Source organism: Salmo trutta, chromosome 5 (assembly GCF_901001165.1).
Source record: "Salmo trutta chromosome 5, fSalTru1.1, whole genome shotgun sequence".
NCBI lineage: Eukaryota > Metazoa > Chordata > Actinopteri > Salmoniformes > Salmonidae > Salmo > Salmo trutta.
This window is the reverse complement of record NC_042961.1, coordinates 31,074,024-31,092,012: the sequence shown is the minus strand read 5'-3', so window position 1 is coordinate 31,092,012 and position 17,989 is coordinate 31,074,024. Positions and strand designations below refer to the sequence as shown.

The 17,989-nt window shown below is 41.1% G+C and overlaps 1 protein-coding gene across 2 annotated transcripts; it reads left to right on the top strand.

Annotated features, from left to right (window-relative positions):
• The first annotated feature begins 251 nt into the window (after positions 1 to 251).
• On the top strand, positions 252 to 12,851 carry erlin1 (ER lipid raft associated 1). Of its 2 annotated transcripts, none has more exons than XM_029753364.1 (12): positions 252 to 356; positions 6,782 to 6,910; positions 7,009 to 7,090; positions 7,203 to 7,249; positions 7,368 to 7,429; positions 7,563 to 7,688; positions 7,788 to 7,861; positions 9,550 to 9,608; positions 9,774 to 9,865; positions 10,064 to 10,153; positions 10,229 to 10,308; positions 10,392 to 12,851. In XM_029753364.1, the coding sequence occupies exons 2-12, from the start codon at positions 6,798 to 6,800 to the stop codon at positions 10,551 to 10,553; spliced, it is 987 nt and encodes a 328-aa protein (XP_029609224.1). In that variant the 5' UTR covers positions 252 to 356; positions 6,782 to 6,797; the 3' UTR covers positions 10,554 to 12,851. The 2 variants fall into 2 exon arrangements, with proteins under 2 accessions (XP_029609224.1, XP_029609225.1); XM_029753365.1 differs by lacking the exon at positions 252 to 356 and adding an exon at positions 1,053 to 1,137.
• Positions 12,852 to 17,989: the final 5,138 nt, after the last annotated feature.

Here is a 17,989-nt window from a genome sequence, read left to right as displayed (position 1 = left end):
TTGACAATTCATGGTGGCTATGAGGCTTGAAGATTAAGCCAATATGTAATGCATATACAGTGATTTGCATTGGGGGCATTTATTTGACATTGGAACATGTTTTAAAACCAACATTTAATGCAAATGTAAATTAGATATGAACAAATATCATTGTTAATGTTTAGACAAATATTTTTCATACATTATTCATAAATAGAGGTTAAATATACTATAGGTTAATGATACTTTTCTATTACGTGGAGGACTTGTAACTGTATAAATTCCGTGGCCCGGAAGTACTTCAGTGTTGCTGACGAGGTGCTGATGGGTCGGTGTCAACTGGATGAAAATACAAGATCTATCGGTTCAATACACTGGTAAGGTTGTATGAAGCCCGTCACTCTGCACATTAACTAAACTGGAACTAGTAGCTAGTTTTGGCGTATGTATTATTTTCAGGCATGACGTGCGATTTGCCAAGTTAGCAGGACTGAACTAGCTAGCTAGCTAACACGAATCATCATATAATAAATTACCTAGCTAGCCAACTTGGTTAATAGCTTTTATTGCAGTGATTATTAGCTGTTTTTAACTTGATATAATAGGTTTGATAGCTAGCGTTAGCTGTGACGAGGCAGTATTTCTAACCTATAACGGTATTATACACACATACTATGTTACAGAGTTTCTAAATCCAGAGGCGCAAATTGCGAGACTTCCGGGAACGTTCGCGAAACAGACCAGGCCGGGGTTTGAGAAGGCAATGAGAAGTGAAAAAAATCTTCCTTGGTTAATTTTTTTCGAAAACTAAAGACACAACCTAGATTCGAGCCAATGTCTTAAGTAGTTGAACATGTTATTACTCCAACCTTGTGAAAGTGACAAACAGGCACGTTGTTGTCAAGAACAACTTTATATCAAAGGAGTGCCTTTGATTTGACTGCGTGCACATGCGCTGTTTTTTTATTTGTTTTTGCACATGCGCTGTTTGGCGCGAGACGACCGATCCGATGACTTGTTTGTGCGCATGAGTTTAGCTATTCAACGTCGCAATGACATTGCCGACAAGTGTGATCGGGGATTTCTAATAGAGAAGCAGTTTCTGCCTGTCTTTGGTTACATGCCTGAACCAGAGGAAGCAGTTTAATGTCAAATCAGGTACAATAAGTTTTATATTGGTTATTCGTTTTTTCTATCATCAATAGCTATTGAACCAAGCATGCCATGCCTATGAAAACCAAGAAAGGCTATACGGTCTCCCCTGGTGCCCAAATTGATGACGTTTTGTCGTGCAGAGAGAGTCCATCCTGATGAGCCTTTCCCAGCCAACAACACATATTCCCACAACTTTAGAATTTTTCCTTAAAGTGGAAACTGACAGCGTTTTAATTACTTTGCAGCTAGGAACACAAGCATTTCGCTACACCCGCAATAACCTCTGCTAAATATGTCTGACCAATATTTTATTTGATATGAAACGCACTCAAATCAGTCAAATATCAATTTCCAAGTTTATGCTGCAAAACCAACTTTCTAAGCAGTTTTAAAAATAGGTTATGTTTGAAAAAACATTCCGTGATGTACACTAAGGCATTGTCAGAATAGATGGATGCTATTCAATGCATGATTAATATAATTTGCCAATAACTTTCTTGGTAGTCCAAAATATATAGCTATCAGGTTGTAAATCACAGCTGGCCTGGTACATTATTTGCAGCCTCCATTCAGCATGCACTGTTTGTTTCAATGACTCAATATTTTGGACAAAAACGGGCGAATGTAACTCAGGCCACAAAGTTGTGGCAAAATGGCTTAAGGACAACAAAGTCAAGGTATTGGAGTGGTCATCCCAAACCCCTGACCTCAATCCCATAGAAAATTTGTGGGCAGAACTGAAAAAGTTTGTGCGAGCAAGGAGGCCAACAAACCTGACTCAGTTACACCAGCTCTGTCAGGAGGAATGGGCCAAAATTCACCCAACTTATTGTGGGAAGCTTGTGGAAGGCTATCTGAAACGTTTGACCCAAGTTAATCAATTTAAAGGCATAGCTACCAAATACTAATTGAGTGTATGTGAACTTCTGACCCACTGGGAATATGATGAAAGAAATAAAAGCTGGAATAAATCATTCTCTACTATTATTCTGACATTTCACATTCTTAAAATAAAGTGGTGATCCTAACTGACCTAAGACAGGGAATTTTTACTAAGATTAAATGTCAGGAATTGTGAACTGAGTTTAAATGTATGTAACCTTCTGACTTCAACAGTACATAGAACAGGCCACGACCTGCAGATTCCTGCTTTAAGGAAATGTTCTCCTAACTCTAACACCAAAACATGCTAAATAGGTTGTCAGAAGGTTTTTGCTAACATAGAATGTTGACATAACTAATGGAAAACTGGACACTCAAACATCAGGGTAACATTACAAAAACATTCTCTCTCCCTTGAATTGTTAGCTGGGTTCCCACCTAGCTAGTTTAATGATTGTGGCTAGAAACTTGTCTGCTGAAGTTGGGACTTGGGAATATTCAGACTCATTCTGTTTTTATAGCGTTAGGCATTAATGCCGTAGTTCGGTGAAAATCACTACAAGAAATGTGCGTTAGCTGTCATCCTGGCCTGATATTGGCTACACTAGCATTTCCCAAACTAGGGTTCCTGATTTGAAAATGTGGTCGCGAGAGAAACTCTGAAATAAAAAAACACGCTTGGTTCATAGAACCGGGGTTACGGTACGAATCTCCGGTAGTCGCTAGATGCGATTGTAATTAACAGAGCCACATTTGTTGTAAGAAGAGCAGTTCTGTTTCTTTCCCCATCTACAATGCCCACAAGCCGGCCAGGACTCATTAGAACAGAGTGGCAGGCACTAAATCAGACTTGCGAAAAGACCCTTGATGTTATTTTCTATACAGAAGATCATACAAAATGTATTGCCCAATCTTCTGAACTTCCCAATACCTTTCTGGTGCATTTGTCACTTCAAACCATACTTCCTTCAGATTGGAATACTGTCAAAAGTACTGTCAGACAAATTGTTCTAGCCCCAATTAAAAAAGTATATATTGGGCGTTAATTACATCACTTTTTTTTTTTTTTACATGGTGGGGTTGCAAAAAAAAGTGATATCAAATGGTGTCGCGGGACAAAAAAAGTTTGGAAACCCCTGGGCTACACTATCTAGCTACTTCCCTCTCCCTTACTGCGGGACGGCAGCGTAGCCTAGTGGTTAGAGCATTGGACTAGTAACCGAAAGGTTGCAAGTTCGATTCCCCGAGCTGACAAAATCCACACTTGTTTTTTGTAAAATAAAAAATATGATTTCAGATTTCAATATTTATAGCTCTTAAACAAAGCGTGCCATGACTATGAAAATTATATTCTGAATCGGGAGGATGGAGAAAAATCCACACCTTTTTTTTTTGTTTGAATTCCGGAAGAAAATACAATTTAAATATTTTTAATAGCTCTTTAAAAAAGAGTGATGTGACTATGAACATTATAGATTCTAAATCGGGAGGATGGAGAAAAATGCATGCCTTTTTTGTGTGTGTGTGAATTTGTTCTAAACAACATTTGGGGGGGGTTCATTCTCCGATAGCTCTTCAACAAAGTGTTCCATGACTATGAAAATTATATTTTCTGAATCAGGGGAGGATAGAGAAAAGTCCATGCCTTTTTTTTTTTTTTTCTTCCTGATTTTGATTTCAACCTTCAATAGTTCTTAAACTATATATTCTGAATTAGAATAGAGGGAGGATAGAGAAGAATCTATATTTTTTTCTGGGGGGGGGGAAGGCATCCATTCTCAAAAGGTCAAAATAAAAAGTTACATGCAACTGAAAAAATGCCTTTTCTGGAAAAAGTATTGTTTTTGACCGAGTACGCATGCGCTAAATCCACCTCCAGTAAAATCACTCATTACTGCCACACACAGGTTGGCTGGTCCAGCAGCAGGAAAGGTCATTGATTTATTTTATCACCTACAGCAGTGTGTGAATGTCATATCGATCTGTTGTAGCACGGGTGAAACATGAAATGCAATATTTCATCCAAGTAGATTAAGTAGACCATATAGGGTACTTTTTTTTTTTACAGTTGTATGTTTCTAGATGGCTTTATTCAGTGTATTTTCATTCAATTTTTTTATATTGCAGGAGGTGCAGAAGAGATGGATTTGGCGCATGCAGAATACTTAGATTCTATCCAGACAAGGCATTTTTTCGGTTGAATGTAACTTTTTTTATTTAGACCTTTTTTTGGAAGTACGTTCAGTCCGTAACTGCATTAATGACGATAGTTGCTCAGCAAAACTCCATTCTTTGCTATGTTCCGACTGTATTTTGACATTATTAAGCTTGAAAAGCTGGTGAATGGTAAGTTGAATGGCTGCTTCGGGAAGAATCCCAGAACATATTCGAGTCTGTGCTAGCAAAATAGTCCTGTAGCTTAGCATCTGCTTCATCTGACCACTTTATTTTTTTTATTGACCGAATCACTGGTGCTTCCTGCTTTAATTTTTGCTTTTAAGCAGGAATCAGGAGGATAGAATTATGGTCAGATTTGCCAAATGGAGGACGAGGGAGAGCTTTGTACGTGTCTCTGTGTGTGGAGTAAAGGTGGTCCAGAGTTTTAATTTTTTAATTTTTTTTATTGTGTTTAAAAAAAAATATATAATTTTAAATCCTCTGGTTGCACATTTATCATGCTGGAAGAAATGTAAGTTTCCCTGCATTAAAGTCCCCGGCCACTAGGAGCGCCGCCTCTGGATGAGCACTTTCCTGTTTGCTTATGGCTGTATACAGCTCATTAAGTGCAATTTTTGATAGTGGTGTGTGTGTAGAGCGGTAGTCTGTCTGTCTGACTAACTGAGAGAGAGTGTGTGTGTTTGCATCCCTCTAGTCTAGGTGAATGCTGGTCAAAATGAGGCTGCACAGCATTGTTTGTCAGTTCTGATAGACATCTCTCTCTCTTCTTTATCAGTGTTTCCCCTATAATTTGTTTTAGCAGTGGTGGCAAAGTGAGCGGGAGGGGAGGTGGGGCGCGTAGTGGGTGTAGCCAATGGCATGGTCTCAGACAATTTTAAAGGCCTGGCTCTTGGCCAAAGTGTTTTAACCTGTTTGGTGCAGGCGTGCCGATAGCGACGGACCTCGACAACATCCAGTGAAATTGCAGAGCGCCAAATTCAAAATACAGAAAGTCATAATAAACATTCCTAAAAATACAAGTGTTATGCATCGGCTTAACTTCTTATGGGCAGGTGGGACGGTAGCGTCCCAGCTGGCCAACATCCGGTGAAGTTGCAGAGGGCGAAATCCAAACTACAGTATTATAAATATTTAACTTTCATAAAATCACGAGTGTAATACATCAAAATAAAGCTTAACTTCTTGTTAATCCAGCCGCCGTGTCAGATTTCAAAAAGGCTTCACGGCGAAAGCAAACCATGTGATTATCTGAGGACAGCGCCCCGCATACAAACACATGAAAAACATATTTCAACCAGGCAGGTGTGACACGAAAGTCAGACATGGCGATATAAAAAATGTCTTACCTTTGATGATCTTCTGTTGGCACTCCAAATGGTCCTTTTGTTCGATAATGTCCTTTATATCTATAAAAACTCAGTTTAGCTGGCGAGCTTCAGTCAATAATCCACCCAGTTTCCCTCCATCAAAATGCATACAAAATGAATCCCAAACGTTACTAATAAACTTTTCCAAACAAGTCAAACAACGTTTTATAATCAAACCTTAGGTACCCTAATACGTAAATAAACGATAAAATTTAAGATGGAGAATCATTATTGTCTTTACCGGAGAAAAATACCAAAGAACGCGCTCTTCTACGCGCTTGGAAACACTACAGCCAAAATGGGAGCCACCTAGAAAAACGACACTTTCTGGCAAATTTTTCCAAAAACCAGCCTGAAACTCTTTCTTAAGACTGTTGACATCTAGTGAAAGCCCTAGGAGCTGCAATCTGGGAGGACTTTGCCTTATAATAAAAGTGATAGCCATTGAAAATAGGGGTAGGCTGATTCTTTTTTCTTTTTTTTCTGGGGGGATGGTTTGTCCTCGGTTTCGCCTGCCATATCAGTTCTGTTATACTCAGACACAATTTTAACAGTTTTAGGAACTTTAGAGTTTTCTATCCAATTATATGCATATCCTAGCTTCTGGGCCTGAGTAACAGGCAGTTTACTTTGGGCACCTCATTCATCCAAACTTCCGAATACTGCCCCCTATACTAAAAAAGCTAAAGTTAATTTCAGGCAATTCTACCGATTTAATTTTTTTTTTTTTATTTTTTTTTTCCATGGGTATGGATAACATTTTACAGTTTTAAAGTGAATTTCCTGCATTTCTACACACTTTGTCATGGGCTGAGAGAAAATTTGTGGCTTTGAAGCTAATTTCCTACACATTTTGCCATGCCTTATGCCGTGTTCTAATTCGAGTGACTCGAACATAAAAAAAAAATTCTATGGCCCATTCCTTGAATTTTAGATTTTCCCTGAGTTTTATTTAGGTGATTGTTAGTTCTCAGATGATCTTATATAAAAAATATAGGTCCATCTTTATACAGTTTACACTGAAAATGTTTTACCACCCGAAAATTGTTTTTTAAAATAAATACAAATTGTAATTTTTTTTTTATAGTGGTGGCAACGATTTGGCAGCGCCAGCCCACCGCTGCTAAATGAATATATGGAAAGCACTGCTTTATCTTTTGTTCTCTCTTTTTTGTTCTCTCACTCTAACTCGTGTGTGTGTGTGTGTGTGTGTGTTGTAGGTGAGTTCGGGTGAGGATGACGATGACTCACGTGGGGGCAGTAGTTGGTGCAGTAACTGCAGTGATGGCCATCCTGCTGCACTCCTCCATTCACAAGATAGAGGAGGGACACCTAGCTGTTTACTACAGGTATGATCCATGACCCCCAACCCTCTGTCATCCATTCACCAGGTAGTGAAGTACTGTGAAGAGTAGATTCATATTATTGGTTAATTTCTGTGTTTTAGAGGAGGAGCTTTGCTAACCGCACCCAACGGCCCTGGATACCACATTATGATGCCCTTTCTTACCACCTACAGATCAGTACAGGTACTACCTGTCTTACCTTTAAACCCTGACCCCTGACTTCTAACTCTGGATACCACATCATGCTGGCCTTTATTACATCTAAAGATCAGTTCTAAAAAACTTTCTCTTCCAGACGACTCTTCAAACTGATGAGATAAAGAACGTGCCTTGTGGAACTAGGTAAATCAAAACAGTTGCATGGTGTTTCTGAAAGGTGTTTGCCATACGGCTGTGTGCGTGTGTGGCGGAGGACGTTGACCATGTTTGTGACCATGTTTCTGATGTGTTCTCTCCACAGTGGGGGAGTGATGATCTACTTTGACCGTATAGAGGTGGTCAACATGCTGGTGCCCTCATCTGGTAAGGCCTTCAGAACTACTAGCTAACAGAGTGGATCCCTAGGACACCTACGTTGTCTCCGTTGCTATGTAGTTGGAAAGGGGGGGTGACGTTTCTACTTTCCTAGTGTATACTAACCTCTCTCTCTTCACAGTGGTGGACACAGTGAAGAACTATACAGCTGATTATGACAAAACTCTAATTTTCAACAAGATTCACCACGAACTCAACCAATTCTGCAGCGTACACACTTTACAGGAGGTCTACATCGAGCTGTTTGGTGAGCACTCACTCACTCACTCACTTGTATATCTGTTGAGACACTTTCTATACATCAGTGTAACTCTTTTTTTTTCTCTCCTGCATCTTGGTCTGTCAGACATCATTGATGAGAACCTGAAGATCGCTCTGCAGAAAGACCTCAACTCTATGGCGCCTGGACTGACGATACAGGTACACACACACCAGGGTTTGGGTCAATCACACACACACAAACACACCAGGGTTGGGGTCGATTCCAATTCAGGAAGTAAACTTGGCACAAAGTTGTAATTTCACTTTACTTCCTGAATTGACTGAATTAAATGGGAATTGACCCCAACACTGACACAAACACACACTCACCTGAGTGGTTGGGCGCATTCAGCAGGAAGCAATGTTTTGGAACATTCAGGTAATAATATGCTATGTAGAACAATAATGCCTCTCTGACATGTAGAATAAGGAATCACATCAGTGCTATTTGTGGCACTTCTATCTGCAGCGTTTGACAACCAGGGCCTAAAATTAACACCTGCCAAATGCAGGTAGATTTTGGCATTGGCGGGTAAGATGTCTATTTCACCAACAACGTTGGGGGATGGTCTGTGTTCCACAGTGCCCATGTATGATCACATTTATAGCAAAAATAAATGCTGCCGTAGCTGTTTTCAAAGTATTTCTGGCGTTTTTGTTTCATAGCTGGTAAATTAATCACACAGTCAAAGCACTACACTGAACAAAAATATAATCTACTTTGGTCAATACGCACAAAAAGTTTATTTCTCTCAAATTTTGTGCACAAATTTGTTTACAACCCTGTTAGTGAGCAATTCTCCTTTGCCAAGATAATCCATCCACCTGGCAGGTGTGGCATATCAAGAAGCTGATTAAACAGCACGATCATTACACAGGTGCACCTTGTGCTGGGGACAATTAAAGGCCATGTTAAAAGGTACAGTTTTGTCACACAAAATAATGCCACAGATGTTTTGAGGGAGTGTGGAATTGGCACGCTGACTGCAGGAATTTCCACAAGAGCTGTTGCCAGAGAATTTAATGAATGTTAATTTCTCTACCGTAAACTACCTTCAACAAATTTGGCAGTACATCCAACCAACCTCGCAACCGCAGACCACGTGTAACCATGCCACCCATGGCTGCACCCCTGCCCTGTCATGTGAAATCCATAGATTAGGGCCTAATGAATTTTTATTTCAATTTACTTATTTGAAATTGTTGAATGTTTTATTTTTGTTCAGTATACAAATTTTACAATGGCCCTTCCCACCTCGCGCTGCAACACTGCCTGGCTTGGGGCTGTGCACATGTAAAGAGCTGAGTGAAATATTCATTTTTAGAAGTGCTGCGCACATATATAAAAGTTGGTCTCATTTACTTGAAAAGAAAGTCTACTAAAGTGAGACTGTCCATGTGTTTCTCGGCTATTTACATTTGTTTTGTTCACAAGCTAGGTTGTTTTTCAATGTTTGGGAAGAGAAGACAAAGCAGCTACTAGTCAGACTCATTCTCACAGGCACAAACATGACTCAAGTCACATTACCACGGTAATCTCCCACCCTTAAAGGGGCAGGTGCCATGTTTCATCTCTTCTGTGTTCTTTTGGTTAAAAGACTCGGGTCACAAAAAATGAAATTAAACAGTATACCACAATTCTTCTTACTAGTAATACATGTATTGTTTTAGAAACATTACAAAGCATGTTCATTCCTGTTTTGTTGATGTAATTGTAGGGGGGAGGGATGTTGGACTGGTTAAAAATCTGAGTGGCTGGTGGACCAAAAATGTCATGTTATGCCCTGCGTTCGGCTACTGAACGGGGCTCTGGTTTGTATATACTGAGTGTGTCTCTTATGTCCCAGGCTGTCCGAGTCACCAAGCCCAAAATCCCAGAGGCCATCAGGAGAAACTTTGAGCTCATGTGAGTGTTCTCACTCTCTCTCCTTTTCTCTTCTGTTCTCGCTCTATAATTTGTCCAGTGTCTCACTCTATTTCTTTTGTTCTTTCTATAACCATCACTCTCTCGTGTGTGTGTGTGTGTGTGTGTGTGTGTGTGTGTGTGTAACCTCTCTCACTGTGTGTGTAGGGAGGGGGAGAAGACTCGTCTGTTGGTAACAGTTCAGACTCAGAAGGTTGTGGAGAAAGAAGCTGAGACTGAGAGGAAGAAAGCTGTCATCGGTAACGTAGCAACACTCCATCTCATTAGTATACACACTTACAGTATACAACCAATTGTCTATCTGAAAACAACCTGTACATCTGAAATAACTGGAGAGCTAAGTGGAGCTAATACAATACAGGTTGTAACTTCTTTCAAAACCGTAACACTATATACTCTCTTCCTTTCCCCACCGCACACCGCTGTCTTTCTCTCAGAGGCTCAGAAGGTGGCTGAAGTAGCACAGATTCATTTCCAACAGAAGGTGATGGAGAAAGAGACTGAGAAGAGGATCTCTGAGATAGAGGGTGTGTTTTGTGTGTGTGTGTGTGTGTGTGTGTGTGTGCACGCGTGCATATTAATGAACTCTGTGTCTATTTCAGACACTGCGTTCTTGGCAAAAATGAAGGCCAGGGCTGATGCGGAGTATTATACAGCCGCTAAGTTTGCTGAAGCTAACAGGGTAAGACATGTCTATATATGCGCACACACACACACACACACACACACACACACTCTGACATCATCTCTCTCCCATCTTTCCAGTTGAAGTTAACACCCGAGTACCTTGAGTTGATGAAGTACCAGGCGATAGCAGCCAACAGTAAGATCTACTTCGGCCAGGACATCCCTAACATGTTTGTCGAGGGACACAGCCCTACCCAGGACCCTGAGCCCCCGAAAGCCTCTGAACAGGCCAGACACTAAGATCTGAGACTAGCTGTCTGTCTGTCAGTTGAAGGGTTTGAGGGACAAAGGAATGTGTGAGGAGTCATTTCCCTAATTGGGGTGCGTAAGGCTTTAGTCTTAATTCTATCGGCCAGAGAGGGGGAGGGAGAAGGGGGATTGGTAAAGAAGGATGGGGGAGAGATGGGGAGAGGAAGGAGTGAGAGAGCGAGGCATGGGGAAAAAAGTGAGGGAAGTGGGGAGGGGGGGGGATCGCAGGGAGAGAGCAAGAGGGTCTGTCTACACCTGTGTTGAGCAGGCAGTCGGTGGGAAGGATCAGTAGAGGCATTAATGCTGATATCTGGGCTGGGTTGAGTGTCAGGCAGGTGACTCAGTCGCCCTGCTCTACATGTGCAGCTTTGCATCGGATGCAACTCTTGGCTTTGTTTTTTGGAATTGTATGATTTTTGTTTTTTGTTTGAAGCTTTATGCAAAATAATGAATTTATATTTAACTTGAACATTATTACTGTCTAATTTGTTTTTAGCTTAACTAGAATGTAAAGAAGGCAACACTAATTCTGAACTAAAGGGTTTCTGGTTCTGATTCTAAATGGGGGTGGGTTTATTGGTACTCAGTCTCTTTCTAGTCATCCACAGTTTGTGTTTTGCACGTGTGAGAGAGCAAGAAAGGGATATGTGTGTGAGACTGAGGGGGAGAGAAAGAAAACGAGAGTGTGTGTGAGCCCATACTCCACTCTAACCCCAGAGCAGATCTGAGCCAGGACAATGGGACACTACAAACCTTCAGTCTGTCTGTCGGCACACATGGGTTGGAGTTCTTGTAAGCGCATAAACACCCGGTGGAACTCCTTAGAACTCTTCTTAGAACCTATTATAACTCGGGGGGGGGGGGGGGGGGACTGAGTGAAAATAGTTTTTCTGTAGTAGGCCTAAGGGCTGCGAGAGGATTGGCTTGTATTGCCATTCTTACCTAAAGGGCTTCTGGGTATTGTAGTCTTGGTGTGTATTTTCAGTTGGGAATCTAGTGTCAGTGGAATAGTTGTAGTTAGATGGGTTTATTCTCTGTTTGAGGCTGAGGTTAAACAAATGATCTAGGATCTGGCTGGCCGAAAGACACTGAAGTCAGACTTGCCCTTATTATCTTTCTGTTTACTGTGAAACACCTCCAGTAGAGAATACAGGACCACTAATATAAGGGCTGTTGACTGTTTGCCTGGAACCACTACACTGTATGTCTGGGTGTCGATGTAGAGTACAGTTAGCCATGTGTGGCTATTGAATGCAAAACCAGACAAACCGGCTCAGACTACATTGACACGGGTAGAGCGGAAGGCCGATGCTTTTCTTACGCCATCGTTCCGTTCAAACTGAGCTGGCTCTAATATTTTATTTTCACATAGTTCATTTCAAAGTTTTCAGCATAATTCCAGGCCAACAACTATGGTTGTGTAACCAGGCCAGCTCAGTACATCTTGGTTTTACTTCACTCAGTTCAGCTCAGTAGTTTTTAGTTTGTATTAGTAGTTAGAGAGGTAGCGTTAGTGTTAACTCTCAGGAAAGAGCTTGAGGTGACTAGTGACTTAGGCTGACAGCGTCATACTGTATTATATATATATATATATATATACACGTGTATATCTCATACGTGTGTATATCTATATGGCTTGTATATCCCTATATGGTTCTTTATACAGAATGGCTGTAGTGCCACCTTCAGGCTCAGAAATTACAGGCGTAGGAATTGACAGGCTTACAGAGATAGACTTCAGTTCAGTAAAGCTACTAGGGCTCTTCAGTAGATTAACCACCACTAACAGGGAAACTACTCTGGAGGAGTGTAACACAGTGGGTTCACAGTTAGCCAGCAAACTTTGATAAACGCTCAGATGTAGTCTAGCTCTTGAATTTCCGGTTCGTTAAGAAACTTTTATCAGTCGTTTGGAATGTTGAGTGAGTCCGTTACTGTGCCAATTTCAAGTGTATATAAACTTGAACATATGAATCCAGAATATTTAGGAAAGTTAGCTGGCGAACTCCTTCAATCCTGCGCTGTGACATCACGCTACCGTGCTGCTGTTTACTGTACTTGATCTCACCAATCATCTTTCTCCTATGGCATTGGTGGCGGGTTTAAATTAGAAAATGCAGAAAAGGATGGAATTCAATTTGTCGTGGAAATGATTAACACGTTTTTGTGAATATTACTTTTGTACAATTTTCATAATTTGAACTGTCTTATTTGAAAAGATTTATATGCAAAAAATGTTCAAGTTTTGACAATGTTCGAATATGTAAAATAAAACCTATTTTGATACCACAATGTGTGTGTGTGTGATTTAAAACTGCAGCCTGAAGCTGGGTTTTGTCTAGGCACAAAATGGATGAAAATAGTCGGAAACGGAGTGAGTGAAACGAGGTAGCCTACAACCTGACCTGCTCGTTTTCATTTTACGTTGTACATTTTAAAAACAGTGTGCCCTAGTGCCAGTGAAGTAAACATTTTAAAGTACTAAAGTCGTTTTTCGGGGGTATATGAACGTCATTATTTATATTTTTTATAACTTTTACTTCACTAAGTTCCTAAAGAAAATAATGTACTTTTTACTCCATACATTTTCCCTGACACCCAATAGTACTCATTACATTTTGAATGCTTAGCAGGACAGGATAATTGTCCAATAAATACACTTATCAAGAGAACATCCCTAGGTATCCCTTTTGGGGAGTTTCTCCCATTCTTCTCTACAGATCCTCTCAAGCTTTGTCAGGTTGGATGGGGAGCGTTGCTGCACAGCTATTTTCAGGTCTCTCCAGAGATGTTAAAGTCCGGGCTCTGGCTGGACCACTCGCGGACATTCAGAGACTTATCCCGAAGCCACTTCTGCATTGTCTTGGCTGTGTGCTTAGGGTCGTTGTCCTGTTGGAAGGTGAACCTTAGCCCCAGTCTGAGGTCCTGAGCGCTCTGGAGAAGGTTTTCATCAAGGAACACTCTGTACTTTGCTCCGTTCATCTTTGCCTCGATCCTGACTAGTCTCCTAGTCCCTGCCGCTGTGAAACATCCCCACAGCATCATGCTGCCACCACCATGCTTCACCGTAGGGATAGTGCCATGTTTCCTCCAGACATGACACTTGGCATTCAGGCCAAAGAGTTCAATCTTGGTTTCATCGGACCAGAGAATCTTGTTTCTCATGGTCTGAGAGTCCTTTAGGTGCCTATTAAGGCAAACTCCAAGTGCCTGTCATGTGCCATTTACTGAGGAGTGACTTCTGTCTGGCCACTCTACCATAAAAGCCTGATTGGTGGAGTGCTGCAGAGATGGTTGTCTTTCTGGAAGGTTCTCCCATCTCCACAGAGGAACTTGGGAGCGCTGTCAGATTGACCATCGGGTTCTTGGTCACCTCCCTGAACCTGCTCGGCTCTAGGATGAGTTTGGGCGGTTCCAAACTTCTTCCATTTAAGAATTGATGGAGGCCACTGTTTTCTTGGGGACCTTCAATGCTTCTTCCCCAGATCTGTGCTGCGACACAATCCTGTCTCTGAGCTCTACGGACAATTCCTTCGACCTCATGGCTTGTTTTTGCTCTGACATACACTGTCAACTGTGGGACTTTTTATATAGACAGGTGTGTTTCTTTCCAAATCATGTCCAGTCAATTGAATAAAACTACAGGTGGACTTCAATCAAGTTGTAGAAACATCTCAAGGATGATCAATGGGAACAAGATGCACCTTTAGTTCAATTTCGATTCTCATAGTAAAGAGTATCTGAACCTGTTTTCGCTTTGTTAATATGGGTTATGTGTAGATTGAGGAAATCAATTTATGTAATCCATTTTAGAATAAGGCTGTAACGTAACAAAATGTGAAAAAGGTCAAGGGTTCTGACTACTTTCCGAATACACTCTAAATTAGTTTTTATATTTTATTTATTACAGAGGTCGGGACCTCTGTGTCCTCATCCATAGCTATGGCCCTGGCAGGTGGTCCACAGCCAGATCTCGAAATATATATCTATAACTCAGCAAAAAAAGAAATATCCCTTTTTCAGGATCCTGTCTTTGAAAGATAATTTGTAAAAATCCAACTAACTTTACAGATCTTCATTGTAAAGGGTTTAAACAATGTTTCCCATGCTTGTTCAATGAACCGTAAACAATTAATGAACATGCACCTGTTAATCGGTCGTTAAGACGGTAGGCAATTAAGGTCACATTTAGGACACTAAAGAGGCCTTTCTACTGACTTTGAAAAACACCAAAAGAAAGATGCCCAGGGCACCTGCTCATCTGCGTGAACGTGCCTTAGGCATGCTGCAAGGAGGCATGAGGACTGCAGATGTGGCCAGGGCAATAAATTGCAATGTCCGTACTATGAGACGCCTAAGACAGCGCTACAGGGAGACAAGACGGACAGCTGATTGTCCTCGCAGTGGCAGACCACGTGTAACAGCACCTGCACAGGATCGGTACATCCTAACATCACACCTGTGGGACAGGTACAGGATGGCAACAACAACTGCCCGAGTTACACCAGGAACGCACAATCCCTCCATCAGTGCTCAGACTGTCCGCAATAGGCTGAGAGAGGCTGGATTGAGGGCTTGTAGGCCTGTTGTAAGGCAGGTCCTTACCAGACATCACGGGCAACAACATCGCATATGGGCACAAACCCCCGTCGCTGGACCAGACAGGACTGGCAAAAAGTGCTCTTCACTGACGAGTCGCGGTTTTGTCTCACCAGAGGGGATGCTCGGATTTGCACTTATCGTCGAAGGAATGAGCGGGATCGATTTGGAGGTGGAGGGTCTGTCATGGTCTGGGTCGGTGTGCCACAGCATCATTGGACTGAGCTTGCTGTCATTGCAGGCAATCTCAACGCTGTGCGTTACAGGGAAGACATCCTCCTCCCTCATATGGTACCCTTCCTGCAGACTCATCCTGACATGACCCTCCAGCATGACAATGCCACCAGCCGTACTGCTCGTTCTGTGTGTGATTTCCTGCAAGACAGGAATATCAGTGTTCTGCCATGGCCAACGAAGTGCCCGGATCTCAATCCCATTGAGCACGTCTGGGACCTGTTAGATCAGAGGGTGAGGGCTAGGGCCATTACCCCAGAAATGTCAGAGGACTTGCAGGTGCCTTGGTGGAAGAGTGGGGTAACATCTCACAGCAAGAACTGGCAAATCTGGTGCAGTCCATGAGGAGGAGATGCACTGCAATACTTAATGCAGCTGACTGTTACTTTTGATTTTGACCCCCCCCCCCCCCTCCTTTGTTCAGGGACACATTATTCCATTTCTGTTAGTCACATGTCTGTCGAACTTGTTCAGTTTATCATACAAATATTTACACGTTCAATTTGCTGAAAATAAAGGCAGTTGACAGTAAGAGGATGTTTTTTTTTATATAAAAAAAAACGTTTTTTATTTGTTTTATTCTTTACATTTAGGGCCTGATTTAGCTGACATCTGTTTGTAGTTATTCCCCTTTAGAAAAACAGCCCCTTCCCACAATGACATCTCATTCATGAAGTGTCCAGATTTTTTGGGTGGGAAAACAACGTGCAAATCTAAATAAATATATACATTCGGTTTGATCTATTTTTCTATGTTTCATGATGTTAGTCTGTTTGTCTCACTCATACATTTCCACCCTGTTAGGCTAAATTATAGAAAAAATGTATTACATTTCCAAAAATGTAAATACCTTTTGATATAGAAGTTAAAATCTTCTTCAAATGTTTACCATTATGCTAGCTCAATGTCCGTCACCAACAGAGCTATGGCTAATTTAGACAAACAAAAATATTCTGTTAGTTTCCACACTGTTAAGATTATGCACCATACAGGGTGGAAAATGCACATAACAGGGTGGACATTTTGTTAGGAAAGATATTAAAGAATATATTTATATTTAATGTACAGTTTAGATACGTATTTGTTGCTAATTACATTACAATTACTGCAGTGCCTTCAGAAAGTATTCACAGTCCTTGACTTTTTTCACATTTTGTTGTGTTGAAGCCTGCATTTATTATGGATCCAAGTGGTCAACTGAAGTGGTCAACTGAACATCTAAAAATATTGACAAAATTATATTGTTAAATAAAGTGGTTGTTTTATACTTATTTGAAGAAAAAAATTAAAACCAGCTGGTCAGGATTCATCATTTCTATTTTTGACCACTATATTATCTACTGGTCATAGTTAAGACCTACTCATAACCTGGTAATAACAATCTGACAACAGCTTATTACCTACTGTAAAAAGTATTGCAGAGGATAAAGTTGAATATTGAAAACATTGTTCATTACATTTCTATTTGTTTCGATAGGCACCAATTAAAGTTTCAATCTGCAACATATTACATTTAAAATAGATCAAGCAATGGCAAAAACAAATCAAGGACTTCTGAGCACAGAAAATGATCTGGAGCGTAGTGGTCCTCTTGGTGTTATGGACAGATCTGCAGTAAAGACAATCAGTGCATTAAAACTTTATCAAGTTGTGATTTTAAAAGAAAACTAGAAAATTACATTACAGTGATGTGCGGGCAGGGTAGGCAAAAAATAACTAATGAAATATAATTAAATATACTTTTGATTAATAATAATTTTGTCATGTTTTTTCTGCATGATAAAATCCCCCCAAAATTGTACGATTTTTTTATTTTATTTTAACAATACAAAACATACACATTCAAACGACAACATACAGAGACACACAAACATGCACAACATCGCCCCTGCCCAGACCCACCTGCTCACACCCATCTCCAGCGCCCACATCACTCTTCTCCACATGGCCTCAAACTGCACCATTTTGTTTCTCTCCATCATGCACAAACAACATTTAGATAATAAATCATTTGACCTTTCCATTGTGTTAACAATGGAGGATTGGTTTATTTTGTTTTTAAGTATACATTTTTTTCAAGATGATTGACGAGAAAAGTATCGTCCAACCCATGGGTATGTCACTGCTAGGGCTGTTACGGTGACCATATTACTGCTACACCGGAGGTCACGAGTCATGACTGCGTGGCCATGCATGCTTCCAACTCAATCAAGTTTGCAGATGACACTACAGTGGTAGGTTTGATTACCAACAATGACGAGACGGCCTACAGGGAGGAGGTGAGGGCCCTCGGAGTGTGGTGCCAGGAAATAACCTCACACTCAACGTCAACAAAACAAAGGAGAGGATCGTGGACTTCAGGAAACAGCAGAGGGAGCACCCCCCTATCCACATCGACGGGACAGTAGTGGAGAAGGTGGAAACTTTTAAGTTCCTCGGCGTACACATCACGGACAAACTGAAATGATCCACCCACACAGACAGCGTGGTGAAGAAGGCACAAAAGCGCCTCTTCAACCTCAGGAGGCGAAAGAAATTTGGCATGTCACCAAAAACACCTACAAACTTTTACAGATGCACAATCGAGAGCATCC